This window comes from Salmo salar, chromosome 29 (genome assembly GCF_965601325.2).
Source record: "Salmo salar chromosome 29, fSalSal1, whole genome shotgun sequence".
NCBI classification, from domain to species: Eukaryota; Metazoa; Chordata; class Actinopteri; order Salmoniformes; family Salmonidae; genus Salmo; species Salmo salar.
The window spans coordinates 17,364,236-17,388,777 of NC_138319.1; the positions used below are offsets into that span (position 1 = coordinate 17,364,236).

Sequence of the window (24,542 nt, forward strand, 5' to 3'; positions counted from 1 at the left end):
ATGTATGTATTGAAATAATAGCATATATGTACTATAGCTTTAGCCAACCTTATGAGAGCATTACGACAGACAGGGTTGGGTAGGTTACCTTCCAGATGTAATCCGCAACATCCTTTCTGAATTTAAAAGTAATCCAAGAAGTAATCATCTAGTTTTTCAAAAGTGTCTGTAATCTGATTACAATATTTTTGCTGGTAACATAACTGATTATAGTTCGTTTTTTATAAATCAGATTACATGTAACATGTAACTTACATGTAATCAGTTGCTCCTCAACTCTGACTACGGAACATTGAAAGAAAGTGTTATCAAGAAAACAAACTTAAAGTACTGGTGTACCACTTCACAAGAAGGTTACATAAATCAGCATTAACTAATCATTTTACATTTAGCAGATGCTCTTATCCAGAGTGACTTACTGTAGTGAGTGCAAAGATTTATGTACTGGTCCCCCATGGGAATCAAACCCACAACCCTGGCATTGCAAGCACCATGCTCTACCAACTGCGCCATTATAAGCTAACAATTATCAATTTGATTCACAAAACAATAGTTCAATATTTGGTTTACTTTTACTGTTGACAAGATATATCCCAAGTATAAATACAGGAAAGTGCACACACAAAAGGGTAAAAAAAAATGTTTTGAGAAAAATAGATGCAAACATCAAGGAGTAGGTCTGATGGGTATTTGTGATGTCATTGGCCTCCCTCTTGCTTGAGAAAAAATAGAGGAGCAATAGAGAACAAAGAGGAAAGTGCCATCCATCAGCATGGACCAACATCCATGTGGAAAGTTTCTGACTTGTAGAATCCATGCCCCGAGAATACAGGTTGTTCTGTAGGCAAAGGGGGGTCCTAGATGGGTGCACCTAATAAACTGGCAGGTGAATGTATGTTCTTGGTAACAAGTAAGTATCCGGTGGCACTAATGAGACATTAAGGGCATTTTCTGAGCTATAGTTCGAATCAGAGTTTGACTATTTGTTACATTGTATTTTTGTGATTTTTAAACTGGTTGGTTTCACATTCCCAAAATGTCAAACGAACAAAAATTCCTAAATAAAACCACGTGTTCATGCAATATATTTGTTTATTGGACAAACATAATCACGTTAAATCCATTTATGATTATCATGAAGCATCACTTGTCTTCCAATCTTCATATTACTTTCGCTCTGGTCTTTCAACAAAGTGCGGGAGCGCAAAAGCCGCTCTTACTGCAAGGTGAATAGCCAGTAGCCTTTATCCAGGCATTGCCCCCATATCCCTTAATCTGCATCGGATGCGCTCATAAATGCGCTCCTACTCACTGAATGTTTCAGAGATATCAAGTTATGATGCTGCGTGTATTTAATAAAATGTTCCCAGTCAAACAACCAATAATAATGTGCGCCTCTGATTCTTTTCCTGTGTTTGGTCCGGACTGCATTCTCACCTACAGCTAACCGAACCATGGTATGAACTGAATATGACCGAGACCACCCTTTTTGAGCGAACCACTGTGTTGTTTAGTGCGCTCCAGAATGCACACCCGTTCAAACAATCCAACTAAGGGGGAAAACGGAAACCCACCAGAGTGTGAAACCCCCTAAATTATTCAAGACCAAACAGTCGCAATTTCAAATCCCAAGAGGATTTATGTCAAGTATCCCTGAGCACTTCTAATTTTTAGTTTGTGTTTTTACTGAGTCAAGGTTCGGTAGCCGAACAGTACTACTGTTAAAAGGAGTGGGAACTATGGACGGAATTCTTCAATAAAGTGTTTGTTGTCATTCAATGAGATGCGACTAGTTTTCATGCACATTTTTTTCACTTGAGAAATACTCCACCAAACATCGTAGTTAGATGTACAATTGCGCGACTAAGACTTCCTCAGCAAAAAAGTCCAAATTAATTACAGATCCGTTGATTTATCTTAGATTATTACAGAATATTTTGAGGAAGCGGGGACTGGCTATTTTGTAGCTACCTTGAGGGACAAACAGTAACATTGCCGCTTTTTTCTCGTTTTTCAGGCGAAGGCCTTTAAGGGAGGGAGGCACAGACATTCGTATCGCCTACACGGAATTCTGCTAGGAGCAAACCAAACCTATTATCAATCAATCAAATGTATTTAGAAAGCCCTTCTTACATCAGCTGATGTAACAAAGTTACAAAGTGCTGTACAGAAACCCAGCCAGCAATGCAGGTGTAGAAGGATTATGCAGCCACCTTTACAGAAAAAAAAACATGGAACTGTCATTTCTCTTTGCTTATTTGATCTGTTCTTTCCATAATATGGACTTGGTATTTTACTAAATAGGGCTATCTGCTGTATACCACCCCTACCTTGTCACAACACAACTGATTGGCTCAAACTCATTAAGTAATTCCACAAATTAACAAGGCACACCTGTTAATTGAAGTGCATTTCAGGTGACTACCTCATAAAGCTGGTTGAGAGAATGCCAAGAGTGTGCAAAGCTGTCATCAAGGCAAAGGGTGGCTACTTTGAAGAATATAAAATAAATGATATAATGTAGAAATTAGTAAAAAATAAAGAAAAACCCTGTAATGAGTCGGTGTGTCCAAACTTTTGACTGGTACTGTATGTACCGGTAACCTTATTTTAAAGCATTAACAAGTACGGTAATGGCATGGTTACAGCACTTGAAATATAGCACTCTGTACTTTGCAAGACAGCTAAACATTTACTGGGGAACTGCAGCAAGCTACAGTACCTTCAGAAACTATTTAGACCCTTTGACTTTTTCCACATTTTATAATGTTACAGCCTTTTTCTAAAATTGATTAAATTGTTAGTTCTCATCAATCTACACACAATAACCCATAAAGACAAAGCAAATGTATAATTAAAAATATATATATATATTGAAATATCACATTTACATAAGTATTCAGACCCTTTACTCAGTACTTTGTTGAAGCACCTTTGTCATCGACTACAGCTTAGAGTCTTCTTGGGTATGATGCTACAAGCTTGGCACACATGTATTTGGGGAGTTTCTCCTATTCTTCTCTGCAGATCCTCTCAACCTCTGTCAGGTTGGATGGGGAGAGTTGCTGCACAGCTATTTTCAGGTCTCTCCAGAGATGTTCTATCAGGTTGGGCCACTCAAGGACATTCAGAGACTTGTCCCGAAGCCACTACTGCATGGTCTTGGCTGTGTGCTTAGGGTCATTGTCCTGTTGAAAGGTGAACCTTCACCACAGTCTGAGGTCATGAGCACTCTGGAGCAGGTTTCCATCAAGGATCTTTCTGTACTTTGCTTCATTCATCTTTGCCTCAATCCTGACTAGTCTCCCAGTCCCTGCCGCTGAAAAACATCCCCACAGAATGATGCTGCCACCACAATACTTCACCGTAGGGATGGTGCCAGGTTTTCTGCAGACATGACACTTGGCATTCAGGCCAAAGAGTTCAATCTTGGTTTCATCAGACCAGAGAATCTTGCTTCTCATGGTCTGAGAGTCTTTAGGTGTCTTTTGGCAAACTCCAAGCGGGATGTCATGTGCCTTTTACTGAGGAGTGGTTTCCGTCTGGCCACTCTACCATAAAGGTCTGATTAGTGGAGTGCTACAGAGATGGTTGTCCTTCTGGAAGGTTCTCCCATCTCCACAGAGGAACTCTAGAGCTCTGTCAGAGTGACCATCGGGTTCTTGGTCACTTCCCTGACCGAGGCCCTTTCCCCCCCGATTGCTCAGTTTGGCCGGGCGGACAGATTTAAGAATCCTTCAATGAGGCCTTCAATGCCTCAGACATTTTTTGGTACCCTTCCCCAGATCTGTGCCTTGACACAACTCTGTCTTAGAGCTCTACGGTCAATTATTTTGACCTCATGGCTTGGTTTTTGCTCTGACATGCACTGTCAACTGTGGGACCTTTTATAGACAGTTGTGTGCCTTTCCAAATCATGTCTAATCAATTGAATTTACCACAGGTGGACTCCAATCAAGTTGTAGAAACATCTCAAGGATGATCAATGGAAACAGGATGCACCTGAGCTCAATTTCAAGTCTCATAGCAAACGTTCTGAATACTTATGTAAATACGGGTATTTCCTATTTTTTTTCATATATTTTTTTAGACATTTGCAAAAATGTCTAAAGACCAGTTTTCACTTTGAGGTATTGTGTGTAGATTGCAAAGGATTTTGTTTTATTTAATTCATTTTAGAATAAAGCTATAACGTAACAACATTTTGAAAAAGTCAAGGGTTCTGAGTACTTTCTGAAGACACTGTATATGACATATTGAATAGAATATGAATGATATTTTCAAAACATTGCTTTTCAATGTATTTGTTAATCATTTTCTCATGCTAAAACATGAATTAATGCAAATAACCATATTGTAAAGTGTTACCAAGTACAGTAGTGGCATGGCTACAGCACTGTCACGGTCTTGGAAATGAGCAGACCAAGGCGCAGCAGATGTTGAGTTCCACATATTTATTACAAAGTGAAACTTTAAGCAAAAGCAAATAAATCAATAAACGACACATGACTACATGGTGCACAAACACAAAACAATATCCCACAAACACAGGTGGGAAAAATAGCTACTTAAATATCATCCCCAATTAGAGGCAACGATTACCAGCTGCCTCTAATTGGGAACCAAACCAAAACACCAACATAGAAATTTTAAACTAGAACACCCCCTCGTCACTCTATGGTCAGGGCGTGACAAGCACTTGAAATATAACATTCTCTGTCCTTTACAAACCAGAGGAATCTTCTATACCACAGTTACGATACTGCTCTTATGGATTATTGACTTTTAAGTAGGCCTTAGATTGAAATATATATATATATTTTGTTTAACAGTTGCTTCTCTGTGGAACATTTCATTGTGTAGGTGTCTTACTATACTTCACAATCGAAGCAGGAGGAGATAGAAAAACACACCACAGACGGGATTCCATTGTTCTCAACCACATATGCCCTTGCCATCGCCTTTTCAGTCATATCTTGCCTAAGGTAAGCAGATTTTTTGTTGTTGTTGACCAAATTGACCAGTCGCTGTCAAAGTATGGTAAATTGTCATTCAACTGTTGATCATTCCAGGTAAATTTGGTTGTTTGTGGATGACAACCATTTTGTCTTAGGCTGGACAATGTGAGGAACAAAGTGTGGGTGGCTGCCATTGGTGTCCTCTCTGCTGGCCTAGCTGTGCTGTCCTCATTTGGATTGATGTTTTACATTGGAATGCCCTTTGTCATTACTGTGGTAAACTGTCCTTTCCTTATACTTGGTAAGATCATTTATGGAGTCAATAATAAGTCCATTTTCAATGTCAGGTTAAATCCATTTCAAAGCTCCAACTGACTCTGTTCACTAGATGACAACAGCATGTATACTTTACAGGAATTGGTGTCGATGACATGTTCATTATGGTGTCAAACTGGCAGCAGACCAATGTCAAAGACCCCGTGGAGAAACGCATGGCACACACCTACAAAGAAGCTGCCATGTCTATAACCATCACCACCTTGACTGACGTCCTTGGGTTTTACATTGGACTCATGTCCGACTTTCTGTCAGTACAATATTTCTGCCTGTATACAAGCACTGCCATTATATTTTGCTACATTTACAATATCACATTCTTTGGAGCTTTCCTGGCATTGAATGGGAGGAGAGAAAGAAGCAACAGACACTGGTTGACTTGCATGAAGATTCCATCTGAGAATCCCAAAGAATGTTCTAATGGGTATAGTATGTGTTGTGTGGGAGGGAACTATGATAAAGCCACTGGGACAGAGAAAGAACAACCAATCAATCATTTCTTTAAGAAATACTATGGTCCTTTTCTGACGAAACCATGGACCAAAGTAATTGTAATCTTTATTTATGCTGGGTATTTGGCCGCAAGTATCTATGGGTGTTTTCAAATACAGCAAGGAATTGATCTTCGTGATTTGGCGGCTGATGACTCTTATGTTATTCCGTATTATGACAATGACAGGCAATACTTTTCTAGTTATGGTCCTAATGTCATGGTAATTGTCAGTGAGAAATTTCCATATTGGGATAAGAACAAACGATCTGAACTCCTCTCCTGTATGGAGGACTTTAAGAAGCTTCAATTTATTACGGATGATTTGTATACATCCTGGCTAGATTACTATGAAGGCTATGCACGAAGTACACATTTAAACATTGATGATGAAATTGTATTCAGTGCAAATTTATTTTTATTTCTGAATTTGTACCCTGATTTTAAGCAAGATGTGAACTTTACCAGTAATGCTATCCATGCTTCTCGATTCTTCATCCAAACTGTTAATATAGTCAATGCCAGTATGGAAATTGAAATGGTCAACAGCCTTAAAGAAACAGCAGAAAGTTGTAGTGTTGTCCCATTGATAGTTTACCATCCGGCATTCATCTACTATGACCAGTATGCTGTTATAGTGAGTGGCACCCTCCAGAATATTGGAGTCACGACAGCAGTCATGTTGATTATCGCCCTTTTACTGATTCCTAACCCTCTCTGTTCTCTGTGGGTGACATTCTCTATCGTTTCTGTCATTGTGGGCGTCACTGGTTTCATGGCATTGTGGGACGTCAATCTAGACTCCATATCCATGATCATTCTTGTTGTCTGCATTGGCTTCACCGTTGATTTCTCTGCTCATATATCCTACGCCTTTGTCTCGTGCAAAAAATCGAGTGTCAATGAAAGAATTGTTGATGCTCTCTTTACTTTGGGCTATCCCATAGTACAAGGGGCTAGTTCGACCATTTTAGGTGTGGTGGTTTTGGCTGCTTCCAAGAATCATATTTTCAGGACTTTTTTTAAGATTATGTTCTTGGTAATGCTTTTTGGGCTCATTCATGGCATCACTTTCCTCCCAGTGTTTCTAACTTTATTCACACGCAACTCAGAAAAACAAAAAAGTGATCTGAAAAAAGATTTTAAGAGTGGGGTTATGCCGCAAATGAAACTTGACAAGAAGTGTGTAGCCTGTGACAACAAAGTATTTGTTACCGATAATGTTTGCAATGACAAACACACAATATGTACACAGAAAACCCACATTTGTGTAATACAAAACAAAAACAATTTGTCTCACACAATTTGGGCCACAGACCCTGACTGCCCATGAAGCAGTATGGTGATACTAGCCCAGGATGTCTTCATGTACTGTACAGTTTTGATAGATCTGTCACTATTATTTACCATGTGTGTCAATTAAGGTGCTGTTTACAGTTGTATTTCTTTGGTTGGCCTGTTTTTTAACCTTTTTAATATGGTATACAAAATCTGCTTATTTTGTTCTTTGACTGTATCTGTTGACTTGTGTACTTTTTTAAATTTCAAATAAAGGTTGTTTCATATGCCCTGTTTAAATGATATCCAATTGTATCACAAGTAGAAATCCTACATTTTTTTTTTGTTGACATTTTTTTATTTCAACTGTAAAAGGTTATTTTACTGTGACTGGTGTAGAGAGGAGGAGGCAGTCGCATGTTTAGAACTACTGAATTTATTTAAGCACCCTAGAACAAAGCAGGACGAAACCCAAACACTGTGGAGCTCAAAATATATCTTCATAAACAAAAAGGCACAGGGCGAACCATTAGTGCAAAAATATAAATGAATCAGGAAATAGTAGGAGAAATTCTTCTCAGGATAACAAGTAACATTTACAATGACCGACAAAGACAAACGGCAGAGGGAGTACATATAGAGTGGGGATTGGGACCAGGTGTGTGTAATGAAGGGCGTTTGCCAGCAGTATGTTCTGCAGCAGCTAGAAGGCCGGCGACGCTGAACGCCTGAGCTGGACAGGAGGGGGAGCCAAAGTGAAGACTGGTGTGACATTTACAACAATTACCTGATGTCTTAGATCACTAAATCAGCTAAATTACCTATCAATACAGCTTTTTCAATTCCAGGAGAAATGGCTAAATACATTACTTCCATCTCTAAACTGTCGGAGAGATCTGGACTTAAATGTCTCTCAAGGTGCCAATTCCTCTGCATTAAGGTCCTCTGATAAAGTGTAGTGTACTTTGAACACCTGCATGTCTTTTTAAGAGACTTAAAAAACAACTTCAGTTTGTCAGTCTAGAATAAATAATTTGAAATTGTTTACATTTGATTGTCTGGGTGTGAAGATATTGAGCAATCTGTCTAGAAAATGTACACCATACTTATGCAATAAGGCCCAAGGAGGTGTGGTATATGGCCAATATACCACGGCTAAGGACTGTTCCTAGGCACTACGTGATGCGGTATATTGGCCATATATCACAAACCCCAGAGGTGCCTTATTGCTATTATAACGTGGTTACCAACGTAATTAGAGTAGTAAAAATACTTGTTTTGTCATACCCGTGGTATTCGGTATACCACGGCTTTCAGGCAATCAGCATTCAGGGCCCGAACCACACAGTTTATAATTTCTAATAGCTACTGTTATAAAACTGGTTGTTTGGATCCTGGATGATGATTGGAAGAGCAGCATTCCAAGCCGTGCTGTATAGGCCGCCACAGACACACCTATGCCTGATAAAGGTTCCATCTGAAAAGTCGCACTGCTCCTCAATAAGAATTTTTTATTTATTTCTTATTTCACCTTTATTTAGCCAGGTAGGCAAGTTGAGAACAAGTTCTCATTTACAATTGCGACCTGGCCAAGATAAAGCAAAGCAGTTCGACACATACAACAACACAGAGTTACACATGGAGTAAAACAAACATACAGTCAATAATACAGTAGAAAAATAAGTCTATATACAATGTGAGCAAATGAGGTGAGATAAGGGAGGTAAAGGCAAAAAAGGCCATGGTGGCAAAGTAAATACAATATAGCAAGTAAAACACTGGAATGGTAGATTTGCAGTGGAAGAAAGTGCAAAGTAGAAATAGAAATAATGGGGTGCAAAGGAGCAAAATAAATAAATAAATACAGTAGGGGAAGAGGTAGTTGTATGGGCTAAATTATAGATGGGCTATGTACAGGTGCAGTGATTGGTGAGCTGCTCTGACAGCTGGTGCTTAAAGCTAGTGAGGGAGATAAGTGTTACTAGTTTTAGAGATTTTTGTAGTTCGTTCCAGTCATTGGCAGCAGAGAACTGGAAGGAGAGACGGCCAAAGGAGGAATTGGCTTTGGGGGTGACCAGAGAGATATACCTGCTGGAGTGCGTGCTACAGGTGGGTGCTGCTATGGTGACCAGTGAGCAGAGATAAGGGGGGACTTTACCTAGCAGGGTCTTGTAGATGACCTGGAGCCAGTGGGTTTGGCGACGAGTATGAAGTGAGGGCCAGCCAACGAGAGCGTACAGGTCGCAGTGGTGGGTAGTATATGGGGCTTTGGTGACAAAACGAATGGCACTGTTATAGACTGCATCCAGTTTATTGAGTAGGGTATTGGAGGCTATTTTGTAAATGACATCGCCGAAGTTGAGGATTGGTAGGATGGTCAGTTTTACGAGGGTATATTTGGCAGCATGACTGAAGGATGCTTTGTTGCGAAATAGGAAGCCAATTCTAGATTTAACTTTGGATTGGAGATGTTTGATGTGAGTCTGGAAGGAGAGCTTACAGTCTAACCAGACACCTAGGTATTTGTAGTTGTCCACATATTCTAAGTCAGAACCGTCCAGAGTAGTGATGCTGGACGGGTGGGCAGGTACAGTCAGCGATCGGTTGAAGAGCATGCATTTAGTTTTACTTATTTAAGAGCAGTTGGAGGCCACAGAAGGAGAGTTGTCTGGCATTGAAGCTCGTCTGGAGGGTTGTTAACACAGTGTCCAAAGAAGGGCCAGAGTATACAGAATGGTGTCGTCTGCGTAGAGGTGGATCAGAGACTCACCAGCAGCAAGAGCAACATCATTGATGTATACAGAGAAAAGAGTTGGCCCAAGAATTGAACCCTGTGGCACCCCCATAGAGACTACCAGAGGCCCGGACAACAGGCCATCCGATTTGACACATTGAACTCTATCAGAGAAGTAGTTGGTGAACCAGGTGAGGAAATCATTTGAGAAACAAGGCTATTGAGTCTGCCAAGGAGGATGTGGTGATTGACAGAGTCGAAAGCCTTGGTCAGGTCAATAAATACGGCAGCACAGTATTGTTTCTTATCGATGAAGGTTACGATATCGTTTAGGACCTTGAGCATGGCTGAGGTGCACCCATGACCAGCTCTGAAACCAGATTGCATTGAATATGTTGCTGTTCGAATCATGTCTTGTGTTTATCCCAATTCGCACATTTTTCCCCCTTACTTCCAGCATTTAGTTTGGCACAGCGGTGGTTAATATAAGCCTCGGAAACCATGTTTCACTTTTGCTTTTCGATCTCTGTACTAAGGTACAGAGTGAACAGTACCCAGACGAGACAAGACTAGACAACTTTTTCTGAGCCAGTGGATATCACGCATCAACGTCATTATCATGGACATATCCAAGTAAATACCAATAGAAAAAATGCTCAGACAAACGAAAATGCAGCTAGTGTACTGTCATTCCAGGTTCAACGTTTGAGTGACTCAGTTAGCTAAAGTTGGCTAGCTAGCTAGCAAGTGACAAGAACATTAGCTTTGCAGCCTGCATAGCAACAATTTTGTTTAGAACGGACTGTATTATTTTTGCATATGTACTATGTAAAAACAATTAAGGTCGTTAAAACAAAATAATTCACAACCAGATTTTTGTTTGGACTACATATTCTGGTGGAAGAATGAAATTGTATGAAATGACTTATCAAAATAACGGTTTAATTAAACATATCTAATTCATTGTTATTTTAAATACGGTAACAGTTTTATAAAAGCAATAAGGCACACAAAGCAGTGCTGTGTCATGAATACAGTCACAGGTAAATGGGTTGACTGGCCCAGAGCAGAACAATGCCATTTTCCTGTGACTGTATTCATGATACAGCCCTGCCTATTGTGCCTGATTGCTTAAATATAATGACATAATGTGGGCTATACTCGGCCTTGTCTTAGGACGGTAAGTTGGTGGTTGGAGACATCCCTCAAGTGGTGTGGGGGCTGTGCTTTGGCAAAGTGGGTGGGGTTATATCCTGCCTGTTTGGCCCTGTCCGGGGGTATCATCGGATGGGGCCACAGTGTCTTCTGATCCCTCCTGTCTCAGCCTCCAGTATTTATGCTGCAGTAGTTTATGTGTCGGGGGGCTAGGGTCAGTCTGTTACATCTGGAGTATTTCTCTTGTCTTATCCGGTGTCCTGTGTGAATTTAAATATGCTCTCTCTAATTCTCTCTTTCTCTCTTTCTGTCTTTCTCTCGGAGGACCTGAGCCCTAGGACCATGCCTCAGGACTACCTGGTATGATGACTCCTTGCTGTCCCCAGTCCACCTGGCCGTGCTGCTGCTCCAGTTTCAACTGTTCTGCCTGCGGCTATGGAACCCTGACCTGTTCACCGGACGTGCTTGTTGCACCCTCGACAACTACTATGATTATTATTATTTGACCATGCTGGTCATTTATGAACATTTTAACATCTTGACCATGTTCTGTTATAATATCCACCCTGCACAGCCAGAAGAGGACTGGCCACCCCTCATAGCCTGGTTCCTCTCTAGGTTTCTTCCTAGGTTTTTGGCCTTTCTAGGGAGTTTTTCCTAGGGCGTTTTTCCTAGCCACCGTGCTTCTTTCACATGCATTGCTTGCTGTTTGGGGTTTTAGGCTGGGTTTCTGTACAGCACTTTGAGATATCAGCTGATGTACGAAGGTCTATATAAATACATTTGATTTGATTTGATGATAATGGTGACCTCTTTCAAAATGAATGTATCAGTAGATGTGTTTGCTTATGTATCAGATTGCTTATCTGTGCCATTTACATTGCATCCCTCATGTGAATACTGTTGTTATTTTGAACTGAAACACAATTTATGCAATTCCTCAACCAACATATTGGAAAAGCAGAGGTTTGAGATGTGGCTGATAAAGGTGGGTGCACCTGCTTCTGCTGATCCATAAGTCTGTCTTGGATGTTGGGTTTGGTTCCCTAGTGGCCCTCAGGAGACGCCCCCAGCACCCAGCTGTCACACACCCTCCCTCCCCTCCGTCACGGCTGTATTCCCCCAGCCTCAGCCTCCTCCCTGGATGAGATGCCTCCAGCCCAAACAGCGTGACTTGACATGCCCCTACACCCCAGAGAGAGATAGGGGGAGAGAAAGAGAGAGTGGGGAGGTTGAGAGGGGGGTGGATAGAAAGGGGGTAGGAGGGAGGGGGTGGAGCGAGAGCGAGAGGGGGTGGAGAGAGATAGAGGTGTGTGTGTGTGGGGGGGGGGGGGGGGGGGGGGGGGTGAAAGACATGTAATGATATAGATAGAATGTTCACATGAGTTAATGAAGCCATGATCTTTCAATGATGCTTACTTGAGTAACACAAATGAGGGACCCACAGAATACTTTAGATGAGTTTGTTGATTGGAAGGTGCACAGGTCTATAGTAGATTGTAGGGGAAATACACACCTGAATTTGCAAGGTGCTGTTGGCAGGATATAATATAACAGGCTTAAAGGCACGCTTCACCTCATTTTATGCCTCACAAGAGGTCTAAAGTAGAACTGGAGTCCATATTCTATTCTATTCTATTCTATTAGTCGGATTAGTTTGGAATCAATGAGGTGTGCGGCTACATTAGCAAATTCATAGAAATGGCTTCATTCTTTGTATGTTTTCTTTATTTATTCTCTTATTGAGAATACTGTACCGTCCATGAGGTTAGAGAGTTATAGCTTGATTGACAACTTGATTGATTGTGAGAATAGCGGGACCCATTGAAAAGGTGTCAAAAGACTAAGATGCAAAGGTGACAGGAAATGTGTTGTGAATGCCTGACTGTTGTATTGATGGTCTTGGTTGTAAAGAATGTTGTTGATGAAGCGAAAAATGTACTTTAAATATTCATGCCCATAAACATTTATGAGGGTTATAGTGACACCCTATGGTCAACAAGATATCACAGACTCACGTCATTTCTTGACGTCCTTGGAGAAGCGTCTATTTTTTACTAGTAACCTGACTTCATCTCCTGTCATCCTGTATTTAGGCACACAGCTTCCGCATAGGCTCCAGACAATTTAGGTATGTATTAGGCGCACAGAAACAACTACTATTGGTACAGAATGCATTCATTGTAGAACAAAATCCATAACCATATGATATAATCTGGATATGGAATTGAGTAAGAATGTTGGCCATTGTGTGTGTGACAGTGTTTCACTGCAAAATGCGTCTCACATATTGTTTCATATATAAAGACGAGTGAAACTGACATTGCATAATATGACAGTGTTTACTTGCGCAACTCAAGCCACGCCCTAGAATTAATTTAGGATGTCTAAAACGAGAAAAATCTGTTTTTGTGCCACATGACCCAGTGACGCAAGTCCAAAGAAAGATGAAGTCGTTTGTTATTTGATATTACCTTGTTTACAGACATGAGCCAACGGATTAAGTGGTCGTGCAGCTGCAGTGACTCATTGCACCATGATTCACAACTTGAAACGTTTTACATTCAGCTGGTTCTATTTTCCGGTGGTCCCTCATCCCCTTTTCTTGGACCATATTTGTCTGCGAGGCAGAAAGGATGCAATACAATTTCGATGCCATATAGCCTACTTTGGCTGCGTCTACAGGCAGCCCAATTCTGATCCTTTTTTCACTAATTGGTCTTTTGACCAATCACATCAGTTCTGAAAAAGATCTGATTTGAAAATATCTGATGTGATTGGTCGAAAGACCAATTAGTGGAAAAAATATCAGAATTCGGTTGCCTGTGTAAAAGCAGCCATTGTGACATCTTTCAAGATGTATTCAAATGTGTCTAATCAATTTGTGATGAATGGTTTTGTATTTAACCTGCATTGTGGTTGCCTCCTAGGCCTGTAGTCACTAACGGATTTATTAATAAAGACGAAAGCAACGCAACGCTGTGGCATGTTTTTAGCATGAATCATCAATCCATTTGTAGCCTATACCTATTATAGAGTAGGCTTTAGCGCCTCAACAGATTGACTATGCACAATCTTAACACACAACTGACAATCTACTCCTACAACGTCTACATTTTCAATTTGTAGTCAATCCTGCTGTTATCCCCGTTGACTAGCCTACGGACAGCGTCTTTTATAACACTTAGCCTAAATAAATAAACACAGCGTATTTTACGACAAAATACCTTCATCAATAAAATCCCAAAATAATGTAACCCAATCTTTAGAACGTTATTAAAGATTAGAATAACCGAAAGTCTCCCTCTAAAAATCATCATCTGAGAGAGATCATAGGTTGCTGAGCGAGCGACTCCTTTCCTTGCCTGTTTTTCTCGAGCGCAGCTTAGAGCACTGGACAGCTCCTTCGCCGCTCCACCTAACCCGCGCTCCCATTGCAATGATTGACAGAGGAAACGGCCATACGCGAATCAAGGGCACTTTAGAAATCCTATAAGATAATGAAGGAGACGGGCTTTAAGAACGAATGGTTCCCGATGTCCCCACGGTTTAGTTACTGCTTGTTGTGGACGGAAGAGGGCGGAGTGTGTTTGTCACCCAAGTGTGAAGTACTGACTCGGTGCTTCCAAAAATCGGAGGATTTTTCCCCCGTTTCAATTCAGGCTGTGTACAAACATCACAGTCTAAGGAGGACGCCAAGCAACACCCAAGCTCGTCTTGGATGTTATTTAGATTGGTTTACCAAACGGAATCAGAGAGGATAAAACAGCTGCAAGCGGGAGACACAATAACAAGCCAAACGTGACATATGTTTGGAGAGAAAATAAGGGATTTGACTAGAGATTTCAAAATAGTTCTCTTATTTTCAGGAGCCAAGTGTGGAACTCGCGTGAATATCTACAGGTGAAAGAAAAAAAAAAATTTCTTAACTGAGAAATTGGCTCGCTCTACGGTGCCCAACGCAATCATTTGCTGAGCATCAACCCAGTCGCCAAACATCTGTAAAATGACTGGGGATATGGCTGTTTTCCTGTTATCAATACTGTTGCAAGTGGGATTTGTTATTGGATCAAATTATAGACATGTGGAGTGGCCAGAGCACGAGCGAGATATCAGAGCACCGCAGCCGATCTACAACACTCATATCAAGTACCAAAAAGCACATCTTCGTGCGTCTCATCCGCCAAAAGGCGCGACAGAGCGCTCCGTCTTGCCGCAGAATATTGAGGAGCATCTTCCTCGGGTCGTCACGGCGTTTTTACACACAGGGGATTCTACTACCTTAAAACATGCCAACTGCTCACGGAGATACGAGCTCAGTGCTCTGCGAGGGAGGTCTCATACGGCCCCGCATTATACCATGCACAGCGTGCTGGACACTGTGATGCACGCTACTAACTACCTAAACATGATACTGCAAGCCAACAGGTCAAGGGAGCAGAGTCTCCGACGAGACATTGAGTGGTACCACGCGCTGGTCAGGAGTATATTGGAGGGGGACTCCAAGATCCACAGGGCCGTGGTCATATTCAACACTGAGTTGTCTGCCCAAGGGCCCTCCGTCTTTCTCCAAGCTACGAGAGCAGGAGGCGAGATAGTTCTCCAGGATCTCTCCAGCACGGCCCACCATCACCTCAAAAACAGAACGACCGAGACAGAGTGGTACCACGACATCAAAGACAAGAAGAAGCCCCACTTCCACAAAAGGGTGTTGAGCCAAGATATTACATCAGTTGATGCCTCTCTGAAAAGAGGAGAGAGTTTCATACCTGACAAATCCCATATCAAATGGTCAGCACCATACCTGGAGTGTGAACACGGGAATTTCATCCCGCGGTGGCTTTTGACCCTATCAGCTGGTTTCTATGGCCTCAAACCCAACCTGGCTCCAGAGTTCAGGTATGGTTGAACTACTACTGTTGTTTCAGTCATTATTCATGAGCATTGCACCCAGGGGAAACCAGAAGAGTAGGCCTATGCTGCTGCTGTAAGGTAACGTTACTTTTGGCACGTGAGTAAAGTAGTGAGGCAGCTGCATGTTGGTGTATTTGTGTAGCGTATACTTTTTTGTTTAAGTCACCTTTCTTAAAACACCCCAAATGCACAACGCAATATAATACATTTCAGTTGGTGTGGTAGGTCTACTGGTACTCCGTACTTTTGCGTGAAAGCTAATGATTCATTTCAAGTTATCTACGGCCGCCGTTATTTCCAACGGGTGTCGCTCCTTCTCTCGTCTAACAACGCGCGTTGGGGAAGCGTCACTGCAGGTGCAGAGGATGATGCTAAAAATAACTCCCGATGTTATTCCGTTGCAACGATGGAAACCTCTGGCTAATTAATTTTTCAAACTCGTACATCTCCTTTACGACTGTGTTGGGTGCGTGCTTTTCCCTTATCCGAAAAGGAACCCTTCTGTTTTCATGTCACGCACATGTGCATAATAAACATAATATCCTGGTATTTCGAGTAAAACTGCATCCAATTGAAATGCGAGACACAGTCACACGCAAGCTCCAGGGTGGCCAGTTTGCGTCTCAGCTGTAACGAGGAATGTTGAAATATATATTCTTGAATATGAGTGTTTTATCTATTATTCATGCTCCAATATGTTTACCACCACTACTGCCTAATAGCTCTCCTGTAAGTGTGGTATTGCCATGTTGACGACAACAGTGGAATAGGTAGCCTAGCCTACGTGAGGCTCAATAGAATTTTGACCGACATCTTCGTGATACATTTTTTTATTCAGATAGATAGTTGTGTGCACTGCGTTCAATTGATCTCTAATTGATACACACCAGGGTTGCTCACGGAAAGGCATGGATTGCAAATTAGACATGTATAGTGCTGAACATTGTATAGGCTTACTATAGCTAGGTTACATTAAGCTTTGGAATCAAATTCATTTTCTATTCAGTTTCTCTTTCCTCATTGCAGATGCAGCATCATGTCCATTTGTGATACCAATGTTACTTCAATGTAACAACAACGTACAACAATGTAGAACAACAATGTTACAATGCATTTTTACCCCATCAACTGTGTAAACTCAATAACAACATCATACTGTTTAAGTAGCGGATGTTATGTATCGTCTCAGGTCCTTGGGGAGTGGCCACAACAACAGCAATCAATGGTGCATCTTTTCAATCCAATTGATCCCACAGGTACTCCGGAAATGTCTCACCGGTCAGCGTTATGCATTCTCTTCTGAAAATCATTATTGTGAATCAGTATCCGTACATAAAACATTTGTGTTTCACCTCAATGATTAGTTAAATCACAGCTTGTATCAGTCTGGTCTTGTCTTACCCCCACATTCAAACTACATGAGAACATATTGTGATGCTGTCATATGCTCAGCCGTTAAGACTGCCGTGTTACCGTTTGTTTAACACGGAGGATGGGCCTGTCTGCTTATAAGATGATATGTGGTTCATCAGGTTTTTACTTAGTCAACGTTTTGTGTTGTGACCCCCCTTCCCTCCACTTTCTCTTTGCATTGTGTGATGTTCAACTACCTCCTCTCAGACTAGATTAAAAGTAATATATATGTATATATTCTCTTAAAACCGTTCTGTCCCTTACCTCCCCCATACACAGATACAAAGGGGGAAATGTTTGCTAACCTACTGAGTCAGACATCACTTCTCAGTCTCCTATCCAGATCAATACGCAATCAATACAATGATGAATTAATAATGAAAGATGTTCAACAACAACCCTGGGCCATCTTGATTCCAGTCCTTTAATTCTTCAACAGCTACTTTTAGTTTTTACTAATAATGCACTCATTCTGAATTTGAGGATTTGTGCCTCGTGTTCAAATTGTTGCCCACAACACGGAGAGGGAAACTGTGAATAAGTTAATGTCTTTCTACAGTTCTTCAAAGTAGATTTGAGCAAACGTTGTAGAGGTGCAAACACTTACTAATCCGTCCCTATACGGTACAGTAGATTGGTACAGTGGAATGAGTGTGCGTCTATATGAACATGTGTGGATGTATGTGTGGCAGATCAACTTGCTCACATGGAGGTGTGTGAGCTCACACTTTGAACATCCTCTCAATTCATCAACATTTGCCACAGGGGACAAGAGGAAGGCCACAGAGTGTAGTTAGAGCCGTGTGTAGAGCCTTCCCTGTGGCTCAGTTGGTAGAGCATGGTGTGTGCAACGCCAGGGTTGTGGGTTCAATTCCCACAGGGTGCCAGTACAAAATAATTCATAAAATGAAATGTATGCATTCATTACTATAAGAGTGTCTGCTAAATGACTGAAATGTGGAGATATGCTATCTGTACAGTTCTGGCCCTTAGCTACACCCATCGGGTGTGTGTATGAGAGCCAGAGAGATAGAAAGTTGTGCATTTATCTGCTTATTTTAGGCACTAAACGATCTCCATATATACTTCCATTCATATAAGTTTTTAGCCTAAACTGTTCGGAAACTACAAACAGAAGTTGTCAGAAGAGGAGTCTTGTGAGGCTTCTGGGCATCCTAGAGCAAAACGGAGAAAACCATCATGTTCCTGAGAGTCTCAGCTTTCAATAGGGTGCTTTGTAGGCAAAACGCGACAAGACCGATTTTCAGGATGTCTCATGGTCCGACAAACACAGCTCTAGCTCTGCCACCTTTCACCACAGATGCGGAAGGGCGATATTGGCGGATGCGGTGGATTGAGACGCAGCCCATGCAAAAAAACATCTCTAGCTTAAATGGACAGATTTTGATGGGGATGTTTTTATTATGTTAATTAGGTTGTACCATTGTTTGGGTGAAATAAAATGTCTCCCTTTTCCCTGCAATATTCCCTATCTTTGGTTATGTTACACTGTCCTTAGCTTTCGCTGCCTTTTTTCCATTTGCATGTTTTGGCACGTTCATTCCAGCAACATAGCACACGGCATAGCACTGCTGGTTTGCCTCTGAAGCTAAGCAGGGTCTGTCCCTGGATGGGGGACAAGATGTAGCTTGAAGTTGTGAAAGATGTATGTCTTAAACACCCCTTAAAATTAGTGGATTTTCCTATTTCAGCCACACCTGTTGCTGACAGGTGCATAAAATTGAGCACACAGCCATGAAATCTCCATAGACAAACATTGGCAGTAGAATGGCCTTACTGAAAAGCTCAGTGACTTTCTATGTGATACTGTCATAGGATGCCACCTTTCCAACAAGTCAGTTCTTCAGATTTCTGCTCTGCAAGAGGTGCCCCAGTCAACTCTAAGTGCTGTTATTGGGAAGTGGAAATGTCTAGGAGCAACAACGGCTCAGCCGCGAAGTGGTAGGCCACACAAGCTCATAGAACGGGACTGCCGAGTGCTGAAGCGCATAACAATTACAAAATAACAAAATCGTCTGTCCTCGGTTGCAACACTCACTACCAAGTTCCAAACTGCCTCTGGAAGCAACGTCAGCACAATAACTGTTTGTTGGGAGCTTCATGAAATGGCTTTCCATGGCCGAGCAGCCGCACACAAGCCTAAGATCACCATGCACAATGCCAAGCGTCGGCTGGAGTGGTGTAAAGCTCGCTGCCATTGGACTCTTGAGCAGTGGAAACACGTTCTCTGGAGTGATGAATCATGCTTCACCATCTGGAAGTCCAATGGACAAATCTGGATTTGGCGGATGCCAGGAGAACTCTACCTGCCCAAATGCATAGTGCCAACTGTAAAGTTTTGTTGAGGAGAAATAATGGTCTGGGGCTGTTTTTCATAGTTTGGGTTGCATCAGATGACCTGGCCTCCACAATCCCCCGACCTCATCCCAATTGAGATGGTTTGGGATGAGTTGGACCGCAGAGTGAAGGAAAACCAGCCAACAAGTGGTCAGCATATGTGGGAACTCCTGAGAAAACAGTTGGAAAGCATTCCAGGTGAAGCTGGTTGAGAGAATGCCAAGAGTGTGCAAAGCTGTCATTAAGGCAAAGTGTGGCTACTTTGAAGAATCTCAAATATAAAATATGTTTAATACTTTTTTGGTTACTAGATGATTCCATATGTGTTATTTCATAGTTTTGATGTCTTCACTATTATTCTACAATGTAGAAAATAGTAAAAATAAATAAATACCCTGGATTTTTATTTAACCAGGCAAGTCAGTTAAGAACAAATTCTTATTTACTACGACGGCCTAGGAACATTAGGTTAACTACCTTGATCAAGGGCAGAACAACAGATTTTTTTATCTAGTCAGCTCAGGGATTCGATCTAGCAACCTTTTAATTACTGGCCCAACGCTCTCACCACTAGTCTACCTGCCGCCCCTGAGTGAGTAGGTGTGCCCAAAATTTTGAACAAATAGTTTTCATCTCATGTACTTGAATTGACTTTATTCCCAGTAAGCAACTGAACTCGGTGTTAGAGGATAACATATAATGAAGGGATTAACCTCTCTTTACTTGACATTTGGAGTCCGTTTAAAATAAGATTTGTTTTCATTTGTGCACATTATTGCAGGTACTAGGAACAACTTTCCTTGAAAATTGACGGGCCAATATTCAAGCCGTGAGTGCACGGTTGGATACATTAGTCCATCTAGTTTCACAATGCGGTGTCTCGATTACATCAGTTTGAATAGACATTCAGAGGAGCTTTGAGTTGAAAAGACCCCATGAAAACATAGATTCTCTACTCTGTCAATGTGATTGCAAAACCATTCATTATGCACACTACTGTAGTAATAGAAAAGAAAAGAACAAGAAGGATTATGACCGATATACTATCTACACGTTTATTACTCTATTCAAGATACAAATGTCCTATGAAGTTACAATATTAAACATACTGACTGTACTGTAGACTAGAAAATGAGTGTCAGAGAATGGATGAGGTAGAGCACACTCTTGGGAAAAAAGGGTTTCAAAAGGCTTCTTCAGCTGTCCCCATAGGAGAACCGTTTTTGGATCCAGGTAGAACCGTTTTTGGTTCAAGGTAGAACTCTTTTGGGTTCCATGTAGAACCCTCAGTGTAAAAGGTTCTATCTGGAACCAAAAAGGGTTCTTTAAAGGTTCTCCTATGGCGACAGCCGAAGAACCCTTTTAGGTTCTAGATAGCACCTTTTTTCCCAAGTGTAGAGAGGGGACAAGGACAACCATTTAATATAGTTATATACAGTATGCAGTGGTAATATCTTGGCGCTGCCATGATGACTGTACACTAAGCCAGGCATAATATACATGGTCACTTCTTCATGTGCTGTATTCAATCAAAGCTCCTCTGACCAAAAGTAATTTGTTTAGCCAGCCCAAGTCACATGCTTGCCCACATATAACCAAATATATCTTTCAGAAGAGCACAACACCTTATGCATTATGTCAAAGAATGATCACAATGTCCGATTTTCTCTGGGAAAATGTCTCCAATGTGATGGAAATGTATTAACCTGACAGGACAAGCAGAGACTAATGTGACCAGCTAGCCGCTGGCTGGGCTCCGCCGCTGCTGCCTCCATGAAGCAACGCAACTGGGGTCATTTTATAGAGTTCTGTCGCCGGTCATCAAAGCAGACGGAACGCCCATGGCGACTTTAATGTCACAGAAAGCACTGAACGCCGTTCTCTTGAGTGCTCTTGCTTTTCTGTCATAGCGGCACTGCACTCTAAACACCCTCACGTCAACCCTCTTTTCTTTAGACCGTAACACAGAAATGATTGAGATGATTGAGCAATACCCCCATCTTTATCAAATTAATGAAAAGTGATAGTATCCATATTATTGAGAAGATCAAATTTAAGATAATCTCACAGTTACTTTTAGTTCAGCTAGACATGCAGAGACATGGCCATATCTGAATTGTTTAGCCTTTATTACGCCCTATATTGTTTACAGCATGCATCTTTACCCCTAACTAGCCAGCCCAAACACATCTCTCATTAGGCCTTCTTTACTGTATTACGGCTCTAGCTCTCTGCAAAAGATTACATGGGGATAAATCTAAAGACATTACAGGATTAAAATCCCTGTAGGCGATCTGTCATGCAACAACAGATGGTGATTTGATTATCATTAATAAAACCACTGAGATGGTTATTATTAATGAAATGGTTATTATTAATTGCTTTCTCTCTCTATGTAGGGGAAGTCGTGTTTTTGTGTGTCCAATGAGCCTCAGCAGTTTACTCACTGTTTACATTTACCTGATTGGCAACAGAGTATTGACAAGTAACCTTACTGAGCAGTGGAGTCCCCATGACATAAATGGAAAATGTAGGCAAATCTTAGGGATTGTTAGCTAGCCATTGCACATGTCAAATACAACGTTGCTACAGCACTGTAAACCATATCATTTACCCTGGCATAACGTTATTGCAACATTACGGTAGGTTTTGTGTTTGTTGCAATTTGAAGTCCCTGATCTCAGAGAGTATGGCTGTCAAAAGGATCATTTTTTTGTCCTCTCTGATCTTCACAGTTTACTATCATATTATTCCACTTAGCTAGAGGCATACTGGGGCTTCCTTACTAGCTGTTTCTGGAAGGCCACCATCTCAGCAGATGCTATTGGCACCTCACTGTGCTCCCACTCTGGAGGACAGTGGGATGTCCCGTAGCAGTCAAGCTGTCCAGATAGCAGTCAGCTGCTGAGCCAAACTGAAAGCAGGCTACATAGTTCTCTAATGGAAACCATTTGATCATTGGAGAACGTAACAATTTGTTTTTGCTCTCGGTCTTTCTAGTTAGAATAAGCTTTAGGATTTTAAAGACAATTCTGAACGACTATTCTGCCCCCAACACCACTCATGTCATCTACAGATTTGAACGTCCACAGTGCAAGGTGTTCTACATTGGGCGGACAAAGAGGCGCCTTCAAGACCACTTAGTGGAACACAAGTACGCCATACGGGTAGGCAATGAAGACTACCCCATTGCAAGGCACTACAAGTCCTTACACCATGGCGACCCTGCCTCCCTACAAGCTATGGGTATTGATCATGTTCCGGGCTCAATTAGAAAAGGGGGCCACCTTAAACACCTAAACCAAGGGAAAGTTTTTGCATTTACAAACTACAGGCCACTAAGTACCCTGGTTTAAATGAAGATATGGATATCTTACCTTTCCTGTAGGGTCGTGAGAGGTCCATTTGCTGTCATCTAGTGGACAATTTGCTCTATTGCCCTCAGCTATGTTTAGACTGCTGTGGTCCATGTCTGCTGTGATCTAGTGTACAGTACTATAAAATAGATGGCTCTCCTATTCATAGCACTTTGCCCAGTCATATTCAAGTTTAGAACTACCTTTCTAGGGGTTCTGATGCTTCTAGCCTTGAGTTGCATTTTTGATAACATATCTACAGTATTTCACATTTTAATGTGCATGGTATTGCTTGCTAGGTGTTGTCCGATGCATTCTTTAACCACTCCCTCTTCAAATCAGGGTTGATTGGAAAAAGCTGTTCAAAAGAGGACATTGTATTATCATATCTTTATTATCATATCTAATATATATATATATATATATATTATATATATGCAAGGAAATATATGCCAATACATATACATACGTACACATACATATGGGGCGGCAGGTAGCCTAGTGGTTAGAGCGTTGGACTGGTAACCGAAAGGTTGCAAGATTGAATCCCTGAGCTGACAAGGTAAAAATCTGTCGTTCTGCCCCTGAACAAGGGAGTTAGGCCGTCATTGAAAACAAGAATTTGTTCCTAACTGACTTGCCTAGTAAAATAAATACATACATTCAGTTGAAGCCGGAAGTTTACATACACCTTAGCCAAAATACATTTAAACTCAGTTTTTCACAATTCCTGACATTTAATCCTAGTAAAAATTCCCTCTCTTTGGTCAGTTAGGATCACCACTTTATTTTAAGAATGTGAAATGTCAGAATAATAGTAGAAAGGATGATTTATTTCAGCTTTGATTTCTTTCATCACATTCCCATTTCTTTCATCCCATTTCTAACCCTACCACCCATCCCGTAATTGGAGTAAACTAGTGAACAACAACTCTTAGGCTTCTACTTCCAGTTTATACATACTATATACATTTTATGGGCAAGCTATTTTAAAATAATTCTATTTTGTTTGTTTTCACTCCTGTCCTTCCTCTAACCTCAACCTCTCCCATCTATTTATTTCACAAAAGTTTTGAACCTATAGTGTATATACATTTTATGGACACAGTATGTTTTACATTAGTTATCTTGTTGTTATTAGTCCCAACCTTCAGCTCCATTCAACCCCTCCCATCTATCTCTTAACACCATTGATATTGGATTTCTATTTGCTATATATTTTTCAACTATGCTATGTTTTACAAAAATTCTGAACCTTTCTATTCTCATAATTTCTACAGATTGTAAATTAAAAATAAACATTTTTGCTAAAAGTATTATTATATTATTGATTGATTGACTATGACTTTTCAAATCACCCAGTAGTGCTATTTGCAGAGTTAGCTCCAGGTAAATGTTGCAATTCTTCAGCCATACCTGGACCAGAGACCAAAAACAAGCTACATATGGACGGTACCAAAATAAATGATCTAATGATTCTGCCTCTTCGCAGCAAAATCTGCAGAGCTGGGAAGGTTGTATTCCCCCATGTATATAACATTCTATTGGTT

At 41.1% G+C, this 24,542-nt stretch overlaps 2 protein-coding genes across 2 annotated transcripts in view; both read left to right on the plus strand.

The window, feature by feature from the left end:
• Nucleotides 1–5,102: 5,102 nt before the first annotated feature.
• On the plus strand, nucleotides 5,103–7,362 carry LOC106590080 (patched domain-containing protein 3; the record flags this gene model as incomplete). The annotated part of the gene is made up of 2 exons (XM_014180623.3): nucleotides 5,103–5,259; nucleotides 5,373–7,362. Coding segments are annotated over 2 exons (1,902 nt in total), but the record flags the coding sequence as incomplete, so codon positions are not given.
• A 7,028-nt stretch (nucleotides 7,363–14,390) lies between these two features.
• gpr158a (G protein-coupled receptor 158a) overlaps nucleotides 14,391–24,542 on the plus strand; it is a 102,613-nt gene continuing 92,461 nt past the window's right edge. Inside the window, exon 1 of the mRNA XM_014181001.3 lies at nucleotides 14,391–15,850. Within this exon, the coding sequence (XP_014036476.2) occupies nucleotides 14,958–15,850 (893 nt within the window). The 5' untranslated portion in view covers nucleotides 14,391–14,957. The remainder of the gene's footprint in view (nucleotides 15,851–24,542) is intronic.